This window comes from Mytilinidion resinicola (assembly GCF_010093595.1).
Source record: "Mytilinidion resinicola strain CBS 304.34 unplaced genomic scaffold BDZ99scaffold_1, whole genome shotgun sequence".
Classification (NCBI taxonomy): domain Eukaryota; kingdom Fungi; phylum Ascomycota; class Dothideomycetes; order Mytilinidiales; family Mytilinidiaceae; genus Mytilinidion; species Mytilinidion resinicola.
The window spans coordinates 2,571,809-2,594,189 of NW_022985437.1; the positions used below are offsets into that span (position 1 = coordinate 2,571,809).

The following is a 22,381-nucleotide window of genomic DNA, read 5'->3' on the forward strand; positions in this document are numbered from 1 at the left end:
AGATTAGGCTACAAGTTGTATATAGTTGATATCTATTGGCGTTGTGGAGCAATTAACGTTTGAGGCCGGTTTTCATGATGAAGTGGACGGCTCGCTTGGGTGGACGGCTCGCTTGTGGAATACGTTATGTATTCAAGGACTATGTTTCGAGACTGGTAAGATCATCAATATGGCAGCACAGATAAATGTAAGTACTGCTTGCGCATTACTAGTCTTCAGAAATACTAAGGACCGAAGCCGAACACATCTTCCTACAGGTTGATGCGAAAGTGAATTGTAGGACTCACGTGTTTGGATCACATGATCACGGCCCGAACGTTTTTCCGCCTTGCTGTAAATAGATCGCACCCAAGCCGGAGCCATCTCTCTCTCTTTCTCCGAGATCCAGCAAATATACCAAATACAGTATTCAACCAAGCTGCAGACTTACAAGGGTTACTCATCATGGTATTCGTATCTGCCTTGGGTGCAGATCTAGGCTCAATTTTTGGCGACCATGAGAATTCCCCAGACGAAGTGGACCCAACTGGTTAGACCCTAGAGTAGCGCGCATCCTCTGGCGAAGCTAGTTACTTGCAGGTTCTCCAGAGATAACGTTCTCCCACGTTCGACGATTAGTCTGAGAATGGCCTTGACTCTAACGCAGGGGCGAAGCAAAACACTCATCGCGGGATTGAATCTGTCAGGTTTGTAAAGGCCTCCACTGCATAGCCTCTTTACAGCAAGGTCACCGTCGCACATAGAAGATCGAGTTTCGTACAGTCAAATACGAGGTCGTGGTGTAGTCGCACTCGCTACCGGTTTGAAGCTTGAGGTCCTCAACACTCACAACGGCTGTCAAAGTGTCAATCCCACGGCTAGCGGCCTCTGCATGATCTGCGGGCACTGGCGTGACGCTGTTGCGCAACACCGGTATAGTTTGGAACATCATGCTCTTCCTTCCAGGGGGTATTTGCTGCATGGTATCTGTAAGTCGTCTTTTGTGACATTTGTGGCTTTGGTGGCGTTGAAGGCCCGATAAGATACTCCACGGCGTGGTGGTTTGTATGTACCGGTGTAGAGGGCAGAGTGGGCAAACGGAAGAGTGCAGTCACTTTGCAAAAACAATCAGCACCACATTCTTCTTACAAGCCTCCACTAGAAAGACATATGATTAATGAGACAAATTGTGTATCGCATCTGTGAGTTCCCTCTTCTTATCCTCCACGTTTATCCACGTGTGAAGGTTTTCCTTTGATCGGCAAGCGATCTTTACCGACGACACCGCAGAGCAGATAAGCATATCACTCAAATGCTCCTCCAAGCGTCCGTAATACGCGAACGTTTCAGCCACTACAAGAAGCAAAAGCAAAATGAGCAGATACGCACAGATATATCTAACTAAATTAGTAGGGTGCTCTATACAATAAGAAGGAAGATGTAGACTGCAGAACAACGTGTGCGTCCGCAGGGTGTTTTATTGCCCTTTTAGCATGTGGATTTAATCAATCTTTATGTCCAAGGCTTTTCAACCTCGCGAATAGTAGGTTTATTAGATCGTTATGGCGACATCGCGTGTGGCGGAAATTACAGCGTCGTTGACGATAACCTATGTGGCGGCTGTCACGGCTGTGGCGCTGAGAATCTTCTCAAGAAGATTGACAGGCGTTGCTCTCGCATTTGACGACTATGCGGCTGTCGCCGCCGGAGTAAGTCTCGTCTCCCTTTATACTTGCTTCAACATTCTGCTGACCGATGCTCTAGTTTTGTGCTACTGTGTTCTTCGCCATGAAAGTTTATGGTGAGCATTGAATCTCGAGGTAGAGGTAATGGAGAGAGCTAAAAGGGCTTCCCTAGCGTTGACAAACGGTCTTGGCCGCCATATTCAAGACATCCATAAAACCACCCCAGTGATCACGACTCAACATATCATGCGCGACCTCTGGGCAGATGATATACCGTACTCAATCGGCGTCTGTCTGGCGAAACTCTCCATTTTGTGGCTTTACTGGCGCATGTTCAAACACTCGAGGATTAGAATACCGATTCAGGTAATGGCTGCTTTGAGTGTAATGTGGTTTATTGCACGAGTAAGTTACGCCGAACTGGAGGCCAAAAGTTGAATCGCTAAGCCCCCCTCCCCAGCTCGTCATGACGGCGATCCAGTGCATTCCAATTCATGCGCTCTGGGACTACAGTGTCAAAGGAGTCTGTCCGATTGACCCTGCGAAGTCGTTCATTGCGACCTGCGCCACACACGCTATCATCGACTTCATCATCGTTCTACTTCCCGTATTTGAAGTCGCCAAACTACATCTCCCTCCGATCCAAAAGTTCAGTGTCGCCCTAATGTTCACTTCTGGACTACTGTGAGCTTACGCTCCTCTTCATCCCTCCGCCTTGCAGACTGCTGACCTCTTTGACCTGCAGCGTGGCTTGCGCTGCTGCATTCCAAACATACAACGAATCAACTTGGGTCTTCGCGGACCCCGACAGATCCTGGACTGTTGCTCGGTTAACCATCTGGCAACAAGTGGAACTCAATATGAGTGTCTTCGCTAGTACGTATATCTTCCTCTCCATCTCAAACTCAAAGACTGACTCCACTAGGCTGTCTTCCTGTCCTCCGCCCGGCATTCAAGGTTTTAACTGGCCAATCATTCACCACGACTGCCTCGGAAAGCCGCAAGTACGCACACAGTGGGAAACCTTCGACCGTAAGCAGTGGACGGTTGGGTGCTTTACTCAACAAGAGACGGGGCATCGAAGCAATCGAATCAGACTCCACATACGAGCTTTCACGGGAGGCGAACGGTTCCACAAGGAGTGACCTATGGAAAAGTGGTCGAGATGAGTTTGCGGTTACTGCAGAGCGGGGTGGTTATGAAAGAGAACCAGAGGCTGAGGGGATCAGAGTGCTCACGACGACGAGCTTCAAAGTTTCGGGGTCCAAATGAGTCTCGGTAGTATATTTGAGCGCTTCTACGTCGCTTCTAGTCATGCTCTTGCTGGCTTTAAGCGGTTTGCCTCTCGTGTATGCGATGGCAATGCCGAGGTGACGCCCATTCTTTGATCACTGCTCGTGTTAGGCACCATACCATCATATCTTGCTCAGCATCTTGCTTCCTACCTTCAGTCCTCAACACTACTCAACTCTTACTATTGTCCACGGGTGGCCATCAGAAATGGAGCTTTCAGTCAACATAGTCCATACCCGAACCCACCTTGAAATGCGCTATCTTCCAGTTCCTTGAATTTCGCGCACAACCGCCTCGATGCAGAGTGAAAGCATCAGCAAAAACACATCAACAGATAACTATGATGAAAAAGCATAATCAGTCCTATTACGGCCCATGCTCGGTACCCGTCGCTTCGGCCTTATGCGAGCTAACTTGGAACACTGCATCTAATCCTCTGTGTCTTGCATCCGAGAGCGGCAACAGCACGAATCATGTCGTCGAGATGCTACGCGATCCGGCTTGGCACGTGTGCACCCTATCAACCCCATATTCGAGGCAACCGCAACAAGCAGACTCGACATTTGTTGAGGGAATTGCGGCACTAACTTAATGCATCTCGCAACACATTGAGCAAGTTGTGATGATGTGGATAGCAGCACCTAGTCACTCCTGCGGACCAATGCTGAGGACCCGGTACGCGCGCTGCCTCTGCATCCTCAACGCTCGGAGAGCGAGCCTGACAGCCTATCTCTTGGCAGGCTTCAGGATGGCAAAGGAGATGCTCTAGAGCCACGTGCGCTGCCGCACCAGGCATCGCGGAAACCGGGCGAGGAGCCACGGGTTTCCAAGCTGTCTGATTTCCCGGGCACAGGGCGGCGGGTCAAACAGTGCGCTCCCGAAGCAGGAAGGCTCCCGAGCGCGACGCTGGAGTGGTACAATGCGAGATTTGGGAGGGGCGGAAAGGCACCTGTGGCGGAGGATTGCGAGACAGGCTGAGGGCGAGGAGTTCAGGGGGAGGAGGCAGCTTGGCATGTTTCGGCGCGGCGATTCGGGCAGCGTGCACCGTCAAATTGTCCCCCGTCAGGGCACAGGCTGAGGCTCAATCACGATGGAGCCTTGGGCATGTTGTCGGTGCTGTTGGTGATTGATTGAGGCTGCGGATGAAGAGGTGGTTGGACGGAGGGGTGTGAAGGGCGGTTACTTCGGTTAGTTCTTTGCCCGATCGGGAACACTAATGGAGCTTTATTGGAGTCGTGGATATGCTATCACACTCGATAGTGTGCTTGAGTGTATTGAAGGCGATACACAACGGCCAGACCACGAGGAGGTGCAGTGCGGCACACGTTGAGAAGCTTGTCCGAAGCTTGGGGGAGCTTGGTTGCAGGCGGCAGCGATCGAATGGACCCACGCCTCTGATACAGAGGGTGATTCACCCGCGCTGAGGCTTTATCGGGGCTCGGCCGGCCCTATCGTCAGTCTGGAGGCGGGCGCGTAATGTTGCTCCTGGCTTGGGCCTTTTTTTGATACTCGGCGCTGGTGAAGGGAGGATAGAATAAGGCCGCGCTGCACGACGAGTCCTCACAGCACCCACGCATCCTCATCCCCTTCTGCCATTTGCTCCTCGTCCAGGTCACGCAGCCTGCTCTTCTTGATCATTCTTGTGGCCTCTGTGTCCTATAGGTCGAGCCGGCTTGTTGATTCTGCTCGCACAGCGTCTCTGCACCCACCGTCACTATCACCGCCTCGCCAGTCTTGTCGCGGTGTCGCATGCAGTAGCTGCCTCGACCCCGAGTCGCGCCCTCAGGCACCCAGCCTGACTGGATCTTATAACCCTCGCGCGCCTGCAGGTCCAGCGCTGTGAACCCGTCGTACGGAACTTTTGTTGCCCAGTAGCAGCCCGAAGCCGTCCCAGCACGAGCTCCCCGCCTTCCGGGCCGCGTTAAACGGCACGTCACCCTTCACCGAGCCGACGGACAACAACGGCCGCAGCAGCCATGCATCGGGACCAGCTTCTTCTTAAGCAGTCGACTAAGATCCACCCGCTTCTTTCTCCCCAGCGCCATGTCTTCCCTGCTTCTCCTAGTTCCGACTCTCCTGCCGCCCTCACCGCAGATCCGCATATAGCACCCCCAGAAGGAGCGCCTCTCTCCCCCTCGTTTCACGGAGATAACCTCGTCCGCGATGCCTCCGACGTAATACAGCCAGAAACCAGCGGCACCACACCCAGTTCTGCTGCTCCGGACGACACCACACAAATACTGACCGACGAGGCAAAGTCCGCTACCTTGCCCGCCTCAGAAACCTCTGACAGCCTCACTCCGCGACCTACAAAGTCCTTCCGCGACCACCGCCAGTCGAAGCACCACAAGACCTACTCGATCGACTCGATCCCCCGCCAGACGATCCTCAAGGCCCTCCAGTCGCGGCCCCCGCCCACCTCCAACATGTCGATTGCGACCTCCCTAGACGACGTGGTGATGCGGGAACAGCAAGAGGAGGAGAGCAAGAGGAATTCGGAGATCATTGCGCACACGCGTCTGACAGAAGCGCTAAGCGGCCTCCAAGTCAATGGCGAGTGTTTGTCTGCAAAGAACATGGCCGCTCTGGCGTCGCCATGCTTTTTCCACAAGAAGTTCGATCACGCCGTGAATATTGATAAAGTGCTGGATGAGATCACCGATGATGAGAGCATCTCGCACTCTCGATTGATGCAGACGGCGACGAGCGTGCGTGAGGTGTCGAAGCAGCTCCAGCGCCGGCCGATCAAGATGAAAATCCGGAATGTCATGATTGTCACGAAGGCGCGGGACAACGAGCTCGTGCATCTTACACGCGAGCTTACGCAATGGCTGCTTTCTACCCCTCGGCATGGCTCAGAAGTCGGAGTCAATGTCTACGTGGACCACAAGCTCCGCAAGTCGAAGCGATTCGGCATGGACTCGATACTATCCCAAGACGCTCGCTTCGAGAAAATGCTCCGTTTCTGGACACCAGAGCTGTGCTGGACATCCCCTGAGAAATTCGACCTCGTCCTGACCCTTGGCGGTGACGGTACCGTCCTCTACACCAGCTGGCTCTTCCAGCGCATCGTCCCCCCAATCCTCTCCTTCTCCCTCGGCAGCCTCGGCTTCCTCACCAACTTTCAATTCCACCAATACCGAGACTCCCTCAACCGCATCATGGGCGACGCCGGCATGCGCGTCAACCTCCGTATGCGCTTCACCTGCACCGTCTACCGCGCCCAATCCAACCCCCCAGACACCGGCCCTACCCACATCGAATCCGAGCAATTCGAGGTCCTCAACGAGCTCGTCATTGACCGCGGCCCATCCCCCTACGTCTCCAACCTCGAGCTCTACGGCGACAACGCCCTGCTCACCGTCGTGCAAGCCGACGGCTGCATCTTCTCCACCCCGACCGGCTCAACCGCCTACTCCCTCTCCGCCGGCGGCTCCCTCGTCCACCCAGACATCCCCGCCATCCTCCTCACCCCGATCTGCCCGCACACCCTCAGCTTCCGCCCCATGCTCCTCAACGACAGCATGCTGCTCCGCGTCGCAGTGCCTCGCAATTCCCGCGCGACGGCGTACTGCGCGTTCGACGGCAAAGGCCGCGTGGAGCTGCGCCAGGGCGACCACGTCAGCATCGCGGCTAGCCAGTACCCCTTCCCGACCGTGCTGTCCCAGCCGACGGAGTGGTTCGATAGCATCTCGCGCACGCTGCGGTGGAACACGCGCGGCGCGATGCAGAAGGCGTGGGACGAGGGGAGTGCGCCGGAGCTGGGGGCTGGGAAGGTGGGGGAGGAGGAGAAGGGGTTTGATATCGATATTGACGATGATGCGGATCGTGATTCGGGGTATTCGGCGGAGGGGAGTAGTGCGGGGGGGAGCGCGAGTCCTGTGCGGAGAGGTGTGGTTGTGTAGACTGCACCTTCAAGCAAAGGAGGGCGGGGAGGAGGAAGAGAGTGTAGATGTTAGCTGTAGCCGCTTGGGCTGGGTCCCGGTGGTTTTGGAGCCGTGCCGATCGACGTGAGGATCTAGAAATCTAGGATTCCTCCGAAAGGCCGCTGTGTTCGAGCTGATGGCGCGAACGTAGATGAATTTCTTTGCATTTAGAGAGGCGTTCTTGGGCGATTGAGGGGGTGGGAGCATGGATGGACTGTCTCTTTAGCTTGGAAGGGCGTCGAATATCCTTTTAGAACAAGATGTCGAGGGGAGGGGTGATGTCCAGGGGCCTAGGGGTGGAAATGTGAATGATGTTATGATATGATCCTATTAAGTGTGCCTCTGATGTGTTTTTGCCTCTGTGAGGTGTGAGTTTGTGATAAGGGGTGATAGGAGCGGAAGATGCTAGATGAGTGCGTGGAGGTGAGGTCTAGTGTTGGGTATAGGAAAGGAGGGTTAGTCTGATTGGAGTGGGTAGTAGTAGGAGATGGGTCATGGACGGAGTGGGTTGTAAATGGGCTACCCTTTGGTGAGGAATTCGCGTTCTAGTGAGGGGAGAACAGAAAGGAATGCCTGGTGAAGGGACGATGTTTTCTAGAACGAGATTGGTGAGTGTATTGTCAAGTGGTAGTGATCGTCTCATTCCGGTTTTAGAGGAGGTGTATTCTGGGAGGCTGATAGAGCATCGTAGCGGAAGAAGCCCAGCTTTCCGACAACAAAATATGATATTGGTTCAAGCAATCATGGTCTACAATGCATTCAAAGTTGTGTAAAGGCATCCAGGAAGTTGTAGATAACAGAAAACGTATGAGTCACGTAAATAGAGTATCATTCGGCCCGATATCTTCTCGTTGCCGTCTATGTGCTCTCTACTCTTATAACATAAACATTACATTCTTCATCGAGTGTATATACTAACAATTGCCCCCAAGAATGTGAGCACAAGAGAAAGTACACGTGATGAGGCTGATGAAGTGGAATTCTGAATCTCAGCCTCGCTGCCGATTTCCTACTCTTTCATCTCTACGTCCACACTCTATGCCGTCTTGTCGAACTGTACTTCGCACCATTAACTTTCAGCTCAGCATCGCCCTTTTCATTCCGAAACATGGACTGCGATGAAGGTGCTGCTCGGTATTCGTAGCCAGAAGATCACCATACTGGCGTTGATGGAGGACATTTGCCGTTGGCTCGACTTTGTGAGCACTGTGAGCGCCTATTCGCGCTCGATCCTCTCGTCGTTTCCTGAATGATCGTTACAGGAAATTCCCTCTTCACAACAATGCGCTTGACCTAGAGAAGTATGCAGCAATATGCCAATTGTGTACTTCGGTATGGGCACACATGGATCAAGAACCCGAGACAGTTTGCGAGTTGAAGAGGGAAATCCAACGCTTCCAAGCTGGGTCTCGATTGATACGTCAAATCAATGGCCACAGCCCTTACGTCTTGATTTCATCATTTCCGAAGCCGTAGGTGTCGCGAAGCGTCTGACCTGGATCCCACGCCTACACGCTAATGCCATTCGACGGTAGGCAGTTTGCTCATCCTATCTTTTTACGTGCTGAGCTCTCACATTGTAGCATTTCGTCCTCTCATCAACTACGATAATATCATGTCATCAATCTCTTCGGCATCTACGCGGAAGAGAGTACGCGGATGGCTGGATAATTGCGCAAAGCACTCTTGCGAAGGCTCTAGTAAAGCACCCAAATGGCACCCAACTAGGCTTTTAGACATCGGAATAAGCCCGTCATCACCAATGAAGCTTTGTGAAGCAGAGGAAATAGAGCTTGGAGCAGATTACGCAACCTTAAGTCATGGATAGGGCTCTCAAGTCATGCCAAAGTTGACGAGCGAAGGGCTTGTTTCAATGAAGAGAGTAGTGCTGCCACGGCCGCTTACACCGACAATGCGGGATGCAGTACAGGTCGCTCGGGAATGGTTGAATGTTAGATATCTTTGGATTGACAGGTAAGTGACCCATATATACTCCATTATATAGGACTATACCCTGACTTCTTCCGTTAGCCTTTGCATAATCCAGGACTCTCTGGAAGATTGGACTCGGGAATCAGCCATGATGTGCGAAGTGTACCAAAATTCATACTGCAACATAGCTAGTGTGGCCGCATCTTCTAATGGTCTGTTCGTGGACAGAGACGTCTCTTTGGTCCAACCTTACGTTATAGATGTTAAATGGGGTATTTCGCGTCATGCGCCTAATCAGTATCTATCCTACCACGACAGCGGATGGCAGAGTTACATCACCACATCACCGCTAATGCAGCGGGCGTAGTGTATCCAGGAGATATTTCTGGCACCTCGCACCTTGCACTTCGGGCCTCTTCAGCTCATCTGGGAATGTAACGAGATGAGGGCTTGCGAAACCTCTCCGCTCGGACTTGACCATTCCTCATTGTGAAAGCTACCTTTTCAAGTAGCGACACTGGCGGTCACTATATGTGGAAGGATATCTGCAGAATCCGCGACCAGCAGGTATCATTAGCGCAGGGTATGCCTTTAATACCCTACAAACGTTGGATCTATCAACTATGGGATTCAGTGGTATCAAGGTACTCAATAGGACAACTTTCTTTCGAAGAAGACAAGCTCGCTGTCCTTGCAGGTATCGCAACCTATGTCGAGGAGCTACTGCAAGACGAATATCTGGTGGGGATGTGGCGAAATGATCTGGCTCGTCAAATGTGTTGGTCAGTGTCGACTCCGGATCTCTGCACTCGTCGATTGGCATACATCGCCCCAACCTGGTCCTGGCTGACTTTGAATGACAGCCGTATTTCAATGCCCGACCCTGAGAGTGCCGTTTTTTTTGTAGATATTCTGGACGCCCAGGTCATATCGCAACCGAACGATCGAGAGACGTCCTCGAAAGCTCGTGTTGTGGCAGGCTTTCTAGATGTCGCTTGCTTTTTGGTGCCCGGTGTGCTTAGATTCAAGAACGTCACTTGGGGGCCGGGCTACAAAATTACTGTGAAAGGAGGTCCCGATCTCAATTTCCTACATGCCGAGGTTGACCTCGACATACACCGGCACCAGACTAGGGACGTTTGGCTCATGCCGGCTCTCGGAGGCGACAACGTAACAGGACTCATCCTCGAAAGACGGAACGAAGACCAGGGGGCATTTCGACGACTGGGCCGCTTTTGTCTGTTTATAAGCGATATATCTGAGGAAACTACTGCGTTCATCCGCTTTTGGCAAATTGCGCTTGATTCTATTCCTGGGGAGACAGGGACGATTGCAACAGAGAGCCAGGAACTCTGGAAATCACAGGAACCTCTTCGCGAAATCCTTGCCCCGTGCTGCAAAACCACGGGTACATATAAGAATGGAGATGATGTGACTGAGCCAGACGATGGTGTGTGGTTTTTGAATCTCAGTCACGTTGTCCAGGAAGTATCTCCAGATGTTCCATCCGAGATGGAGGAAGACGAAGAGACGAGCGAAGACAAACAGTCAGGTAAAAGCGACAAAGACAACAATTATTGTTCTAAGTGGTACAAAAAGTACGACGGAGTGTCTAGATTGAAGATTCGAATTATATAACATCGTCTTTGGCAGCTGCAGAGTGAGAGGGTATAGTAAATCTTCCTTGGATTATCTCGGATACTTAGATATTACCTCTCCTCAGATCAACGGTCATCATGTATTGCGATCTACAGTCACATAATTGAGATATTGATTACACGTGCACTGTATTTGAGAACACCGAAAACAAATTTTGTTCCGCACGAGGCTGATGAAAATACATACCTGCTCAAGGCTGCAAAATGACACACAAGCCTTTATCACCTTACTGGTATAAGGCACACAAAGCAAAATGCCTCCTCTCATAATGCATACTATCTTCCACTCAAAAATCACATGACTCAGCCAGCAGCGCTGCTATCGTTTCCAATGCGTCCTTGTCGTCCTCATCGAAGCCGTCTAGCTCCGCGCAATCAATGTCGATTATAGCCACAACCTGTGCATGAATCAACATGTTAGCCTCCAGCTCCCAGTATGAATGCCCAAAAGAATGCTATCGACCCCCAAAAAGCTCACTCGCAACACGCACCTTTCCCCCTTGTATTATGGGCACCACGATCTCGCTCTTACTCGCCCCGTCACACGCAATATGTCCTGGAAACGCCTCCACGTCCTTCACAAGCTGTGTAGTCTGGGTCGCCGCAGCCGTTCCACACACCCCGCGACCGAACCCGATGGTTTGGCACGCGACGTGGCCTTGGAAGGGGCCGAGGAGGAGCTGTGATTGAGTGGTGGGATCTAGGACGTAGAAGCCGCACCAGTTTACGGCGGAGGAGGGCGAGGGGAGTGAGTGTAGGGCGTGGTAGAGGAGGGAGGAGGCGTTGGAGAGGTTGCTGGGGATGTTAATCTGGAGGGTTTGGGAGGGAAGGGTGGTTTAAGAGGTTACCAGACCTGTGAGAATGTTAACTTCGTACGGTTTTAGAGGTTTTGGGGACGTTTATGAGAGCGTTTTCGAGGGGATTTGTCACTCTGTCGCAAAAGTCTGGATCTTTGTGCATGTTCATACAACCTCACATATTGATCCATGTATATATGAAGCTCAACGAGTGTGAGAATCAAACAGCGGAATATGAATATTGCATTACATACCCAATTCCTCTGCCCATCAAAAAGACCGCGCGAGTGCTCCAATACCTGCGCGTACACATTCTTCTTCGTGAGCCCTGAGGCGAACGTCGAAGCTTCCGCGTGCACCTATCTCCCTATCAATTCATCGCTCTTCAATCATCGGCTTACGGCGATCGCATTAAGGCGTACCATCACAAATTTCGCAAATTGAGAATATGACGCGATTTTCGCACTTGATGATGGAGTTGGACCTTTTATGGCGGATATAATGCCACGCACGGGCCTCCGTGAGATGTGGATCATTCGTAGCTCTGAAAGCAACTTGGTCCCGGGCAACTCTTCGGTTGCTACAAGGGTAATAGAACTGTCACACTTGATGCTATGCTAACCTAGAAGATCGGCATAAGAGGAGAGAGAAATATAAGGGGGCCTCGAGTACCCGGGGTGGGCCTAATATAAGCTCCTTCGTCTCATCTTTCGTCTGGCGTTCCAATTCGCGTTCAAGTCCAACCAGTAACGAAATAAGCACAAGAGCGCATCAGATATATCAGAATACGTCAGGATGTCCAGTAAATGCTGTGCTGCAGTTGAGATCCAGTCTGGTGCTCCGACTGACAAAGTTGCGAAGCTGCATAGACTTGACTGCTACATCGCGAAACCAGTAGAGCAAAGGGCGAGATGGTCATCATTCCAGATAGCTTTGAATGGGAATTACCCAACAATTGTCTTCTTGCGGATAATTATGCGAACAAGGGCGGCTGGCTTGTGTATCTGCCCGACTTCATGGTGGGTAAGCAGCATAACTTTTCGTCTCGTCTCGAACGTCTCATAGACTACTGTCGTTTCTGTTCTTATATTCTGCTCTGAAAATCTTGTATTCATTCTCACTGTACCGCAGCTGTCAAGATGAGTGTTGATGTGAGTGCCTCTAGGATACACTGCTACTGCAGACCTCGTCGTATCTGTTCACGCACTTGACGACGGTGGGATCAGAGTATTCTGGCACCTTTACCGCGTGATAAGACGCTTTATTCCATATATGATCGAGAACCCTCCAACGGTTGCAACTTCTCGCATCTTCACAATGTTTCGCGAACTCAAGAAAGTTGAAGCTGCAGATCTGCCTGTCGGCACTGCCGGGTTCTGCCGGCTACGCAACTTACTCTTTAACTCAAAATGCTAGTGATATTGTCAATTCCTAGGGTGAAAAATACACAACTCTCCTTGCGTACGACGAAGAGAAGGAGACCGGCAAGTCTCTGGTCCACTGCACATAAACTGCCCATCCCTCCAGTCTTGCTGTCCCAAACGATATTACGAAGGTCAGAAAACCGACGAGCATTGTTGCCGGCTCACTATACAAGGGCTTTCCGAAGACTTAAGTCGACGAGTGCGAGACTTTCCTGAAGGCGAAAACGTAGAAAGGTGAGGGTGATCACGAGGTTGTTTGGTACGAGGGCGCTTGCTACGGACTCGCAGTCCGTGAAAGTGAGACCCACCCTGTAGAACACGAAAGAGGGTTGCAAGTAGAAGCTCGGGCTATTGTTTGGTTCAATAAGTGTTTCGCGAAGGCGAAGTGATGAAAAATGGATGAATGGCGTCTGGAACAATACCCGTAGAGCTGCAATTCATCAGGAATGCTTTCATGCTTCGAAGATTAACCTATACGGTGAACCCATAATATTCCTCATCTACTATGTAGGTCACAGCGAGAATAATCAACACGTTGCCCTTAAGGTGAATGAAAACGAGGATAGATCACGTGCCGACGCGAGTGCCAAGACCGCTCAACAGCCGTACTTCAACCTCCACTCTCTTCGCGACCTTTCCTCGGCACCTCATCCTGTAACAATCAAACACCATATCTTGCATCATCGCCACGAAGTCGCTTCCCGTTTGTCATGTCGAACAACCAGCACACCGTTGTTGCGCTCAAATCTGCGTTCCTTCGCGCGCAGACGCGCATCCTCTCACAAGAGCTCCGGCCATCTGAGCGATGGCGCGATGGCACAGAGTCTATACCCGAGCGCATCATACGAGATGTCACACTTGAAAGTGAGTATATTTTCGTCGCCGATATCGTTTCATCTTGCCGTAGTCGCATTGCCTGCGTTTGCCAGTTTCTGAAAAACCATCAACGATGTCGCGTCCATATTTGGGACTATCTGTTCTCTTTTACCATTATCTGGCGTAACTTATGAAGCATGAGCCCGACATACTTACCAAATTTGCAGCTAATCGCCTCATGCGACGCCACACAAAGACGGCTTACGGTGCACTATCGATCCGCTATGTTGCGGAGCAAATTGACCAGCTGTACTGGAACCTTGCTGCTCCAGATATCGAAGTCAGAGATGCGATCGATGCAGACGACTCTGAGACCACTGGCCTTCTACGAGTTGGAGACGATCTCACGTTGGACGAGTATGTATTTATTGAACCTTATACTCCTAAATCTTTCCTCTCATTCCTCCAGTGTTACTCAAGTATAGTTACTGACAGATCTAGTAACATCGCGAAGCTTCCGCCAACTTGGGAGGAGGCCTCCTCCGACCAAGAGTCTTCGACCGGAGATGGAGCTACTTATCAGGAACGATACTTGGCCGCCATCACTCAATTGCAATCTCTATCCGCCCAAAGACAGATGCTCTCGCAAAAGCTATCTACTTACCGCGCTCTGATCACCTTGCTCGAGCCATATCGTAAGCCACAGGAGAGCATTCAACCGAATCTGGTCACTCGAGATGCCCTGCTCGGTACTGAATTAGCGAAGACCCGCACCTTGGCCATTAGAGTGGCTGGGCGGGTTCAAGAACGGTTCGGAGAGAGTCGTGGAGTAGACGAGACGGAGGACCATGAACATGAAGCCATGGAGGATGTCTTGGACGATAGCGAGAAGCTGAAGGGCATCATGGCGGGGTGGTAGTGAAAACCGCCTACCTCGCACGTACACCCTTCTGCCACCGTCAACAGTGCCTCAACACACTTTCGAAACTCTGGACGAGATGTAAGCTCATGATTATGAACATTCTGCAAAGCGGTTGGGCCACTCTAGGCAGCGGCCCCCAACAGCCAAGAAAGCCCAATGGTCCTGCCCGTTCATGGTGCGATTTTTGTTCGGTCGTAATGACCTCCTCTCATGCGCTTACCAAAGCTACGTCCTGGGGCCTTTCTCAAATGGGCCCATAATTACCTTCTGCGCCAGCCGTCAGACTGTCCCCATAATTACACTATCTCCAGCACCGCCGTTCGTTTATTGGCACATATCGAAGACCATATCACTACCATTCGTATCGTATACTCGTTGATCACTACTGAATACAACCCACTCGTTCCGAAATGGCCCGCCCGCAGACTCGTTCCTCTGAATTGGAACCGAGTTCGACGGATCCACCACAGGACGTTGTCTTGCATGACGCGGGTGATATGGCTCCAGAGTTCATTGAGGATGTCCAAGAAAGCGAAAGACAGCCTACTCCAACACCCAGCGATCCTCTCGGTCTGCGTGATACAGATCGGATACCGAAAGGCACGAGCCTGTCACAGGATTTCGCAGCAGAAGCGGACGAAGAAGATGCCCAAGAAGGCGAAAGACAGCCTACTCCTACACTGAGCGACATTTTTGGTCTGCAAGAGCGCAAAAGACCGCCTACTCCAATACCTGGCGATTATCAGGATCCGCTTCAATTCGCAACAGAAGCGGATGGCGAGGATGGCGGAGCAGCATTAGACCGCGCACCGCTCAATTCCTCCATTATACCGCTCCACCTGATGGAATCCACACAGCCTCGTGGCCGTCAGTGGACCCTCGGCGAGTATATAAAAAGAGTTAGCCAGGGTTCGAAGCGTCCTCTATCTAACGTGATTTCAAACGCGTCTCCTGAAGAGCGAGCAGTCAAACGGTTTCGATCAAAGGCGGAGTTAGAGGCTCCTGCTATGGAACAGCCTGACGGTCCTACTACGGAACAGCCCGACTATCCTACTATGGAACAGGCTGATGATCCTACTACGGAACAGGCTGATGATCCTGCTATGGAACAGCCCGACGATCTTGCTATGGAACAACCTGACGATCAGCCTCCATCAAAGGAGGGTTTGAAGGCTCCTGCTATGGAAAGGAGTGGCAACCAGCCTCCGTCAGACAAGACATTCACCAGGCCCCATTTATCGAGGCGTCCTCCAGACGTGAATGCTGCAGAGATGGCATCAACACGTCTCGTGGAGTATGCGCGTTCTGGCAGTAGCGAGTTGCCTTCGAGTGATAAATTTCCATCACGGTCTGCCGTACAGATGACTGTTCGACGACTTGACGCGATTGAAAACGAAGCGCGTCAAAGCAATTTCAAGGGCGACCGTGCTATTGCAGTCCAATCTTTTCTTGAGGGCATTGAGTGTGCGCTGAGCGAATGGCGGATGGGATTCAAATCAAGCCGGGTTGCAACTCGTCCAGCTACACCGGACTCCCCACTAGTGTCCGATGATTATGTTGCGAGTCTAGAGAAGCGGCATAGGGAATTGATAGATGAGATGGAGGAGGCGAAGAGCAATGCTTTGGGGGCGTTGGATAGCGAAGCTTTGGAGAGATTGAAGAGCAATGCTTCGGAGAGGATGAAGAAGAGCAATGATTTGCAGCGCGGTATCAGTCGACCCCAGACCGCCTGGGGTCCAGCCAATTCAAGCCGACCCTCGTCAGATCTTGCTTCTCCGCCATCGAGTCTTGGTTCATCGCTCTTTGCACCATCGTCCACCCCTCAGACCGCAGAATCTCCACCCCCACTCATCCAAAATTCTGACTGGAGCCAAGGACCTCCGCGTCACCCATTGTTTACCCCGTCGGAGGTCCTAGGGTTTTTGCCGGCTGACGACCCGTTGGTCGTCGCCCTTCGCAACAAACCGCCTGACGAGGAATTCTACCTCAATCGATGGACTGGTAAGTATGGTGTTCGCAGAAAGCGTTAGCTATCACTGAAGTTAGACATGCAATTCTGTCATTCGCAGCCAGAGCTTTTTTCCTTATGCTCTTAGTGTGTGACGATGTCAGGGATCACTCGTAGATGCGTGATAAATCTGAAAGGTCGTAGGGCGTATATCAAATGAAGCGTTCCAAGGTTTTGCATAGCTACTTGACGCTGTTGGGATTGCTTCAGAGGTGCATTCAAGATACGGCGGTGATGCTAAAAATTGTCAAGCGTAAGTTGGACGTGAAATCACGCTATATTTCTAGCTGCATGGTGCTGTTTGGGGTGGCCCAAAGGTTCGTAATAATCTAGAGGTGATGTGGCGGATCATGGAGTGCGTACCAGGCAGAACGTTACAGTACTTTTCCGCCTGCTTGACTTTGTCCGGGGTCCCACAGAGGTATATCAAGAATCTAACTCACAATACCACAAACCATCACCCACAAAGCAGGTGCGAAGTTGTACTCCTCTGCCACCCCGTTACCTCTGCCAGGTTTGCTCCAGAGATGTCTCGGAATGTAGATGGCACCCCGGCGACCAGACGCTGTAATTCGTCCCCTATCTCTCTCATTGCCTACCACTTTCCGTCCTCCTTCAATGCTTCGTCCTTCTCCTTAGTCTTGCGCCCGTTCTCTCCTCGCCCTACGCATCTCGACAACTCTAACAGTTAATACTTGAGAATATATGCTAGTTCCACATTGTCTCCCTGGGCTGATTGGTGCTCTGATAGCAGAGGGCCTCGAGGGCGGTCGCGTGCTCCCGCACAGAGCCTGTAGAAACACGGAATGTATGTGTAGAGTATCGTGACGAGAAAGAGGAGCTTATGGAGAGTCTGCACGAGACGGACCGGGGAGTGTCTGGTCTGAAAGATGATAGTTCAAGAGGGCGCGACTTCAAGACGAGGTAAGTGGATGGCGTTGAGAGGTATGGCTGAGTGAGCAAGCTCTCATTTTGTCATTGCTAACGCCGCCGCATAAGGATGGGATGTACCAACGCCAGAGAGGAGGCCCGAGGTCATGGCCCTTGAGTCGAAGAGCAACCCCATCAGCATAGACCGTAGCGGCGGAGGCCCAGGTGGTGCTGGATATCCTCCGCCTCCAGCCGGTTATGGAGGAGGCGGTGAGGATCTAGTATAACGAGACCGAGGGCTACCAGAATACGTTTCTCGGGAAGAGGAATCTCTCCCCCCACGAGTTTCGTCTCGCGTAAGTGACCGACCGTCTAATAGAGGTGTCTCAAGTACACACGGGAGTCCTCGTGACTTGCCCCATCTCACGGGCGCGCTTAGTAACCCCCTCTTTAACGACTATAAAACCCCCCTCCAGCTCCGTTTCATCTCTTCTCTTTCATGGAGATCGAGTTTTGGGTTGGATCAGCACTACGAAGGCACTAATACCATGGGAGTCGGGTCGTGGGTGGACGGAGTTCGAAACTCCAGACGCAAAGACCTCGATGGGAGTCGGAGCGTTGGTGGTTTGGGTTCAAAAAGGTCTGGACTTCAAATCATGTGGAAGAGGCATGGCGCTGCAAACTGCCACCGAGCCACCTGCGATGTGGTAGAGTCGCTGTGGGGTGGAGTGAAAATCACCGAAATGGAAACGCATAGGAAAAAGGGGAGACTTGGGGAGTCAGTAAAGCGGTTGTGGTGATGGAGGTCAATGAGCTCGGTAGACGGGGGTAAGGAGTATCGTAGGAGGCTTTGATGATATGGATCTTCTTTGTAGTGTCGACGGCGCGCGTGAAGAGGAAGAGTACCGGAAATAGAAGCAATTGACAAGGGGTACGACTAATGCGCAGCAACATCCGACAGTGATGGCGATCGAACCTAACTCAAAAGCCCCAGACACCAATTCCACACCAAGCTCCATTCCGCCTCCATGGCCCGTGAGCTGAACCCGCTCCAAACACTTCCATTGTCCTCCTGACCCATATCATTTGATCCCCTCAGAGACACTCCAACTCCAACTCCATCAGCTCTTTCCTGATATTCTGTTGAACTCCACCCCGAAGTCCCACCACCTCCACCGACTCCATGGTGAAATGATCCATGGAATGTTGATCCCACCTAACCAACAACCACCACATCGATAGCCACCCCAGGGGGTTTGTTGATCTCACTCCATTATTCCTCACCGTGGAACTTTCACTCCATCACCGTCTCCATGCAAGACCATGAAGAAGTCAACCGCCCCCTCGAGCGAAAGATTTTATACCTCTTCTCAAACGCCTATCACGTGCATTCCCACCGTTTACCTGACGCAAAGCGGAGACAAGGCCAGAGCAAAGACTCCGGGATCGATCATGGGATCCGGGCCAGACCACGTGCGCCCAATGTGATCTAGCTCCCGTAGGGGTATAAAAACTTCTTCTCTGCCTTGGATTCTCGGTATGGAGGAGGAAGTAGAGTTGGAGCATCAGAACGTCTGGTCGGAGGCACTCGATGGCTCTACCTGTGCAAAAGACTGCATCGGATGAGTTCTATGCTGGTGTTGTGGTGGAAAGCAAACACAGCCATACAAGTCTTTCAATGGCCCGGGCTGTGTGGGTCCCGGTTCTTGAGCAGCAAATGTGTGGGAACAACGTTGTTGCGGTTGGGAAATAAAAAAACAACTTCCGTATCCGCAATGGTGTTTGCGAGTTCGGACCGTAGGAAGGAAGCGATGGTGGTGTGCTTCGGGATGGGTCGTCGATGCTGTTGGGTAGTGGAGTGTACTGCGAAACATTTGTGTAGAGTTGGAAAAATGATGAATGTTAGAAAGAGGGTTTACTGCGGAGCCTTACGAAGGTAGTAATGGACTGAAATACCCACCATCATCCTGAGGCCTGATGACCCTATCCCTTCCCAATTCTTTCCTCCCCATGAGGCGAAAACGACGCTTGTTTGACCATACTTCCACATAGAACGGGTAGTAGGAACTTTTGAACACTTGAGCCCCCAAACTCAAGTCCACCAAGCTCCAACCATTTGTCTGGATTAGTGCGAATTTGATGAGCGACCCCAGACGCAAGCAGAATCCCATGGTATTGCTGTCGAGCTTGTGTTGCATCGTATGTCCCAGAAACTAGTCGACCTCTGACAAAGACAAAGAAGAGGGCGAGGAGGCGGAACCTTTAATACTCTCGGAAAGAGGAGAGATCGGAGTAACACGTGATGAGGTTCATGGGCATGTGACCACTCTGCCTTCAGAGCTATGCTATACGTGTTAAGGAATCAACCACCCTGCATGTTCATCGAAGAGGGAATGAGAACAAACAGCGGCGAAAAGGCGGCTGGAGATATGACTGATAGAGTATTGATAGAATATTAATCTGCTTGCGCACGTTGCGTAATCTATATATCCCATATCTTGTGTGTACCATATCATCTATCCGTCCGTCAATTTGGACCTCTTTCATCGCCCTCATTCTCGGAGATAGATAGAAAGGAATCGAGAGCAGGTACCGGCTACATAAGAAACCAAAGACCATTAGGTCCGAAAACTCCTTCGCAATGAAAAGGGAAAACTGGGTAGGGATATCTGATACAAAGTTAGGAAATAGCAAAGGGACCAAAATTGTGAGTCCCGTCAGGCAGAACGTCAAGGAGAGTCGTGAAACTTATATACAGTAGATTTGAGGTTTAGTTGATGGTGATAGGATAGGGATGTAAGGCGGGCAGGCTCCATTGAACGCAGAGCGGCTGTTCAACACCGTCCCGTTTCGGTTCTAATAATGTACCAGAGGAGCTCAAACAGTACTTAGCAAGTGTACACAAGCCTAGAGAGCGAATTCGAAATCTGAGCTAGGACGGTCGGGAAGAGAGGCTCGCAACGAAACATCAACGTCCAAGAAGGCAAAACGCGGGGATAAACAGAAAGACCGATAGCCGTTCCGGAAGATATTTCGGTAATAATGGCTGAGAGTGGTTGTCCAGAACGTTATGCACCTCGCGTACCACTCCCTAGCCCGCGGACGGGCCTCCGCAGGAAATAGTTGACGAGGCCTCCACACCAATACGACCGCTACCATCCACGATCTGCGGTCCGCTTTTTCTCCAGACAGATCCAGGTGGGCCCTAGCACACCACCATCCCGGGTTCAGATGGGACGATTACCACTTCATCCAAACCTGACAGATTCCAGCCCAACCCAGCCCAATCAACCTCCATTATTTCACATGCTAGATGTTGCAGGAGATGGATTGAAGCTCGGATCACAACTCAACACCCTCCAAATCCCGCATCAGCACTGCCATCTGCGCGCGTTTCGCCGCTTCCGCGACAAGCGCGTACTCGGAAAGCAGATTCTTCGTCTCGCCGTTTGTGCGACCGGCGCCGTCGCGGTTGGGGCGGTAGTCGAAGCTTGACTGTCTTTGCTCGGCGGCGTATTGTGGCTGTTGCTGTTGCTGAGACTGGTTGTGGGAGGGCTGCTGTTGCTGCGGTCTTATTGCGCCGAAGAAAGGCTGTTGTGTTTGCTGTGCTGATGGTGAAGGCATCGGGGCAGAAGACGACGAAGGCGCTGTAAGGGAGGAGAGCGAGCTGGAGCTCTGGAAAGCGGAGCTGGACGAGCTAGATGGTGTGGTGGGGGACTGGAGGTGCGGGTAGGCTGGGCGAGTGAAGAAACTTGGGACGGTTGATGACATGTTGTGAGGTATGCCTGGCTTGGTTCGTGGGAGCGAGGTTGAAGCTGCGAGATGTGGCAGAGATGAAGAGATCTTCTTTCAGGGTCCAGGTGTCAGGCTGTGGTGGTGTGGTATGTGGGGGTAGTATTTTAGGTGAAGGTGAATAGTGGGGGGGGAGCTGGCGGGCAGACGTTGAGACGGATCAGACAGCGTTGAAACGGGATCTGGAAGGGGAACGGAGCGAGAGAGATGACACGGAGAGAGATGGAGAGACCAGAAGGAAATATCTTGTGTCTATGTCGCACGGCTAACACAGGCGGGAGCTTTGCCGGAGCGTCTTTGATGAGAGGCGCGAGCTCATCCGAGGCTGCGTCACGCCGCCGCACGCCGTCCCGACTCGGCAAGACGGAGAGCGCGCGCCTTTCCCAGCACTGCAACCCGAGCGCCATGAGGTGCGATCAGCAGCTCGAGGGACGCAACCTCCGCAAACAGCTCACAAGCTGGAGATTCTGGGGATGTGCTGGGTCGGAGGAGACTCAGGAGCGAGCGGATCGCGGACACGCGCCGGACAACAGCAGCCCGTTCCCAGAGCGCAGAGGCGGCACGTTGGGGGCTGTAAACTGGGAGTGTGCACCAGTAGCGTTGGGCATACATGACCAAAGAAAGCGATCGCGGGAGCTCTTTTATAGTAAAACCTCGTTAGTATGATACTGGTGTACAGTGATATTTTCTATACGGTGATACAAGTCGCCGGATGGTCCAATTTGCCTGCAATATCACTAGCTCTCTGCTTACTATAGTATCACTAACCTTCTCTCATACAATATCATCCTAACCAGGCTAGTTTTGTATGGGAGAGCGGTCCGTGGCCCCTCGGCCGCCTCCTTTTTGGGCCGTTTTGGGCTGTTTTGGGACGGGCTGGCTTACGCATCTCTTACACGTGACCCTATGTAAAGTGATATTTTCTATACAGTGATACGACCCCTAGCCCCCTACCCCTATCACTATAACGAGGTTTTACTGTACACACATCCAGTCTTTCTAATGTGCTTGATAGCTTAGGCGTATACGAATGCCTGCCACCGTCTACAGTGGCTCAATAGCCTGTCACAAATGACATGGCAGTCAGTCGTTTTGAACCACTACGAACTGGCTGGAAGCACTTTATCCTGCCGAGTTGTGAAAGAGTGGTGAATGCTAGCTGCGGGCAGTTTAACAAGCTCCCCTGCTTCGGGTGGCTGCCCCGCCAAATCTGTCGCGTTCCGTCCGCGATACCGAGGAAAAGTATCGAAGCTCAGACACAGCGCCGCCGCAAAGATAA

The 22,381-nt window shown here is 51.8% G+C and overlaps 10 protein-coding genes across 10 annotated transcripts; 7 read left to right on the plus strand and 3 right to left on the minus strand.

The window, feature by feature from the left end:
* Window positions 1-1,147: 1,147 nt before the first annotated feature.
* Window positions 1,148-2,438, plus strand: BDZ99DRAFT_22924 (uncharacterized protein). The gene is made up of 5 exons (XM_033713494.1): window positions 1,148-1,181; window positions 1,390-1,688; window positions 1,744-1,780; window positions 1,837-2,069; window positions 2,125-2,438. Exons 2-5 carry the CDS (start codon window positions 1,542-1,544, stop codon window positions 2,350-2,352), a joined length of 645 nt encoding a protein of 214 aa, XP_033584663.1. The 5' UTR covers window positions 1,148-1,181; window positions 1,390-1,541; the 3' UTR covers window positions 2,353-2,438.
* A 1,198-nt stretch (window positions 2,439-3,636) lies between these two features.
* BDZ99DRAFT_22903 (uncharacterized protein) lies at window positions 3,637-4,085 on the minus strand. The gene has a single exon (XM_033713493.1). It carries the CDS (start codon window positions 3,969-3,971, stop codon window positions 3,723-3,725), a length of 249 nt encoding a protein of 82 aa, XP_033584664.1. The 5' UTR covers window positions 3,972-4,085; the 3' UTR covers window positions 3,637-3,722.
* Window positions 4,086-5,416: 1,331 nt separating this feature from the next.
* BDZ99DRAFT_374714 (NAD kinase) lies at window positions 5,417-6,862 on the plus strand (the record flags this gene model as incomplete). Its single annotated transcript, XM_033714934.1, has 1 exon — window positions 5,417-6,862. The coding sequence occupies one exon, from the start codon at window positions 5,417-5,419 to the stop codon at window positions 6,860-6,862; it is 1,446 nt and encodes a 481-aa protein (XP_033584665.1).
* Window positions 6,863-9,263: 2,401 nt separating this feature from the next.
* On the plus strand, window positions 9,264-10,670 carry BDZ99DRAFT_22972 (uncharacterized protein). The gene has a single exon (XM_033713496.1). The coding sequence runs from the start codon at window positions 9,347-9,349 to the stop codon at window positions 10,451-10,453; it is 1,107 nt and encodes a 368-aa protein (XP_033584666.1). The 5' UTR covers window positions 9,264-9,346; the 3' UTR covers window positions 10,454-10,670.
* BDZ99DRAFT_457434 (GAF domain-like protein) lies at window positions 10,633-11,736 on the minus strand. Its single transcript, XM_033718675.1, has 5 exons — window positions 11,693-11,736; window positions 11,523-11,629; window positions 11,497-11,498; window positions 10,965-11,269; window positions 10,633-10,871 (listed from the first exon to the last, which is right to left on the minus strand). The coding sequence occupies exons 1-5, from the start codon at window positions 11,693-11,695 to the stop codon at window positions 10,761-10,763; spliced, it is 528 nt and encodes a 175-aa protein (XP_033584667.1). The 5' UTR covers window positions 11,696-11,736; the 3' UTR covers window positions 10,633-10,760.
* Window positions 11,737-11,875: 139 nt separating this feature from the next.
* Window positions 11,876-12,939, plus strand: BDZ99DRAFT_530816 (uncharacterized protein). Its single transcript, XM_033726422.1, has 2 exons — window positions 11,876-12,293; window positions 12,436-12,939. Exons 1-2 carry the CDS (start codon window positions 12,182-12,184, stop codon window positions 12,684-12,686), a joined length of 363 nt encoding a protein of 120 aa, XP_033584668.1. The 5' UTR covers window positions 11,876-12,181; the 3' UTR covers window positions 12,687-12,939.
* BDZ99DRAFT_373911 (uncharacterized protein) lies at window positions 12,925-13,083 on the plus strand (the record flags this gene model as incomplete). The annotated part of the gene is made up of 1 exon (XM_033714895.1): window positions 12,925-13,083. A coding segment is annotated over one exon (159 nt), but the record flags the coding sequence as incomplete, so codon positions are not given.
* Window positions 13,084-13,404: 321 nt separating this feature from the next.
* BDZ99DRAFT_375093 (uncharacterized protein) lies at window positions 13,405-14,429 on the plus strand (the record flags this gene model as incomplete). The annotated part of the gene is made up of 3 exons (XM_033714959.1): window positions 13,405-13,558; window positions 13,738-13,927; window positions 14,012-14,429. The coding sequence occupies 3 exons, from the start codon at window positions 13,405-13,407 to the stop codon at window positions 14,427-14,429; spliced, it is 762 nt and encodes a 253-aa protein (XP_033584670.1).
* Window positions 14,430-14,842: 413 nt separating this feature from the next.
* BDZ99DRAFT_513932 (uncharacterized protein) lies at window positions 14,843-17,597 on the plus strand (the record flags this gene model as incomplete). Its single annotated transcript, XM_033724764.1, has 3 exons — window positions 14,843-16,433; window positions 17,338-17,364; window positions 17,440-17,597. The coding sequence occupies 3 exons, from the start codon at window positions 14,843-14,845 to the stop codon at window positions 17,595-17,597; spliced, it is 1,776 nt and encodes a 591-aa protein (XP_033584671.1).
* A 3,055-nt stretch (window positions 17,598-20,652) lies between these two features.
* BDZ99DRAFT_366883 (uncharacterized protein) lies at window positions 20,653-20,844 on the minus strand (the record flags this gene model as incomplete). The annotated part of the gene is made up of 1 exon (XM_033714756.1): window positions 20,653-20,844. A coding segment is annotated over one exon (192 nt), but the record flags the coding sequence as incomplete, so codon positions are not given.
* Window positions 20,845-22,381: the final 1,537 nt, after the last annotated feature.

What these genes read in the sequence shown, in the direction of transcription:
- BDZ99DRAFT_22924 (XM_033713494.1), top strand. Translation starts at nt 1,542, where the DNA reads ATGGCGACATCGCGTGTGGCGGAAATTACAGCGTCGTTGACGATAACC. An exon ending in ATGCGGCTGTCGCCGCCGGA is followed by an intron (nt 1,689 to 1,743) that starts GTAAGTCTCGTC and finishes CCGATGCTCTAG; the next exon opens with TTTTGTGCTACTGTGTTCTT. An exon ending in CTTCGCCATGAAAGTTTATG is followed by an intron (nt 1,781 to 1,836) that starts GTGAGCATTGAA and finishes GGGCTTCCCTAG; the next exon opens with CGTTGACAAACGGTCTTGGC.
- BDZ99DRAFT_22903 (XM_033713493.1), bottom strand. Translation starts at nt 3,971, where the DNA reads ATGCCAAGCTGCCTCCTCCCCCTGAACTCCTCGCCCTCAGCCTGTCTC.
- BDZ99DRAFT_22972 (XM_033713496.1), top strand. Translation starts at nt 9,347, where the DNA reads ATGTGGAAGGATATCTGCAGAATCCGCGACCAGCAGGTATCATTAGCG.
- BDZ99DRAFT_457434 (XM_033718675.1), bottom strand. An exon ending in CCATAATACAAGGGGGAAAG is followed by an intron (nt 10,872 to 10,964) that starts GTGCGTGTTGCG and finishes ATTCATGCACAG; the next exon opens with GTTGTGGCTATAATCGACAT.
- BDZ99DRAFT_530816 (XM_033726422.1), top strand. Translation starts at nt 12,182, where the DNA reads ATGGTCATCATTCCAGATAGCTTTGAATGGGAATTACCCAACAATTGT. An exon ending in TCTGCCCGACTTCATGGTGG is followed by an intron (nt 12,294 to 12,435) that starts GTAAGCAGCATA and finishes GAGTGCCTCTAG; the next exon opens with GATACACTGCTACTGCAGAC.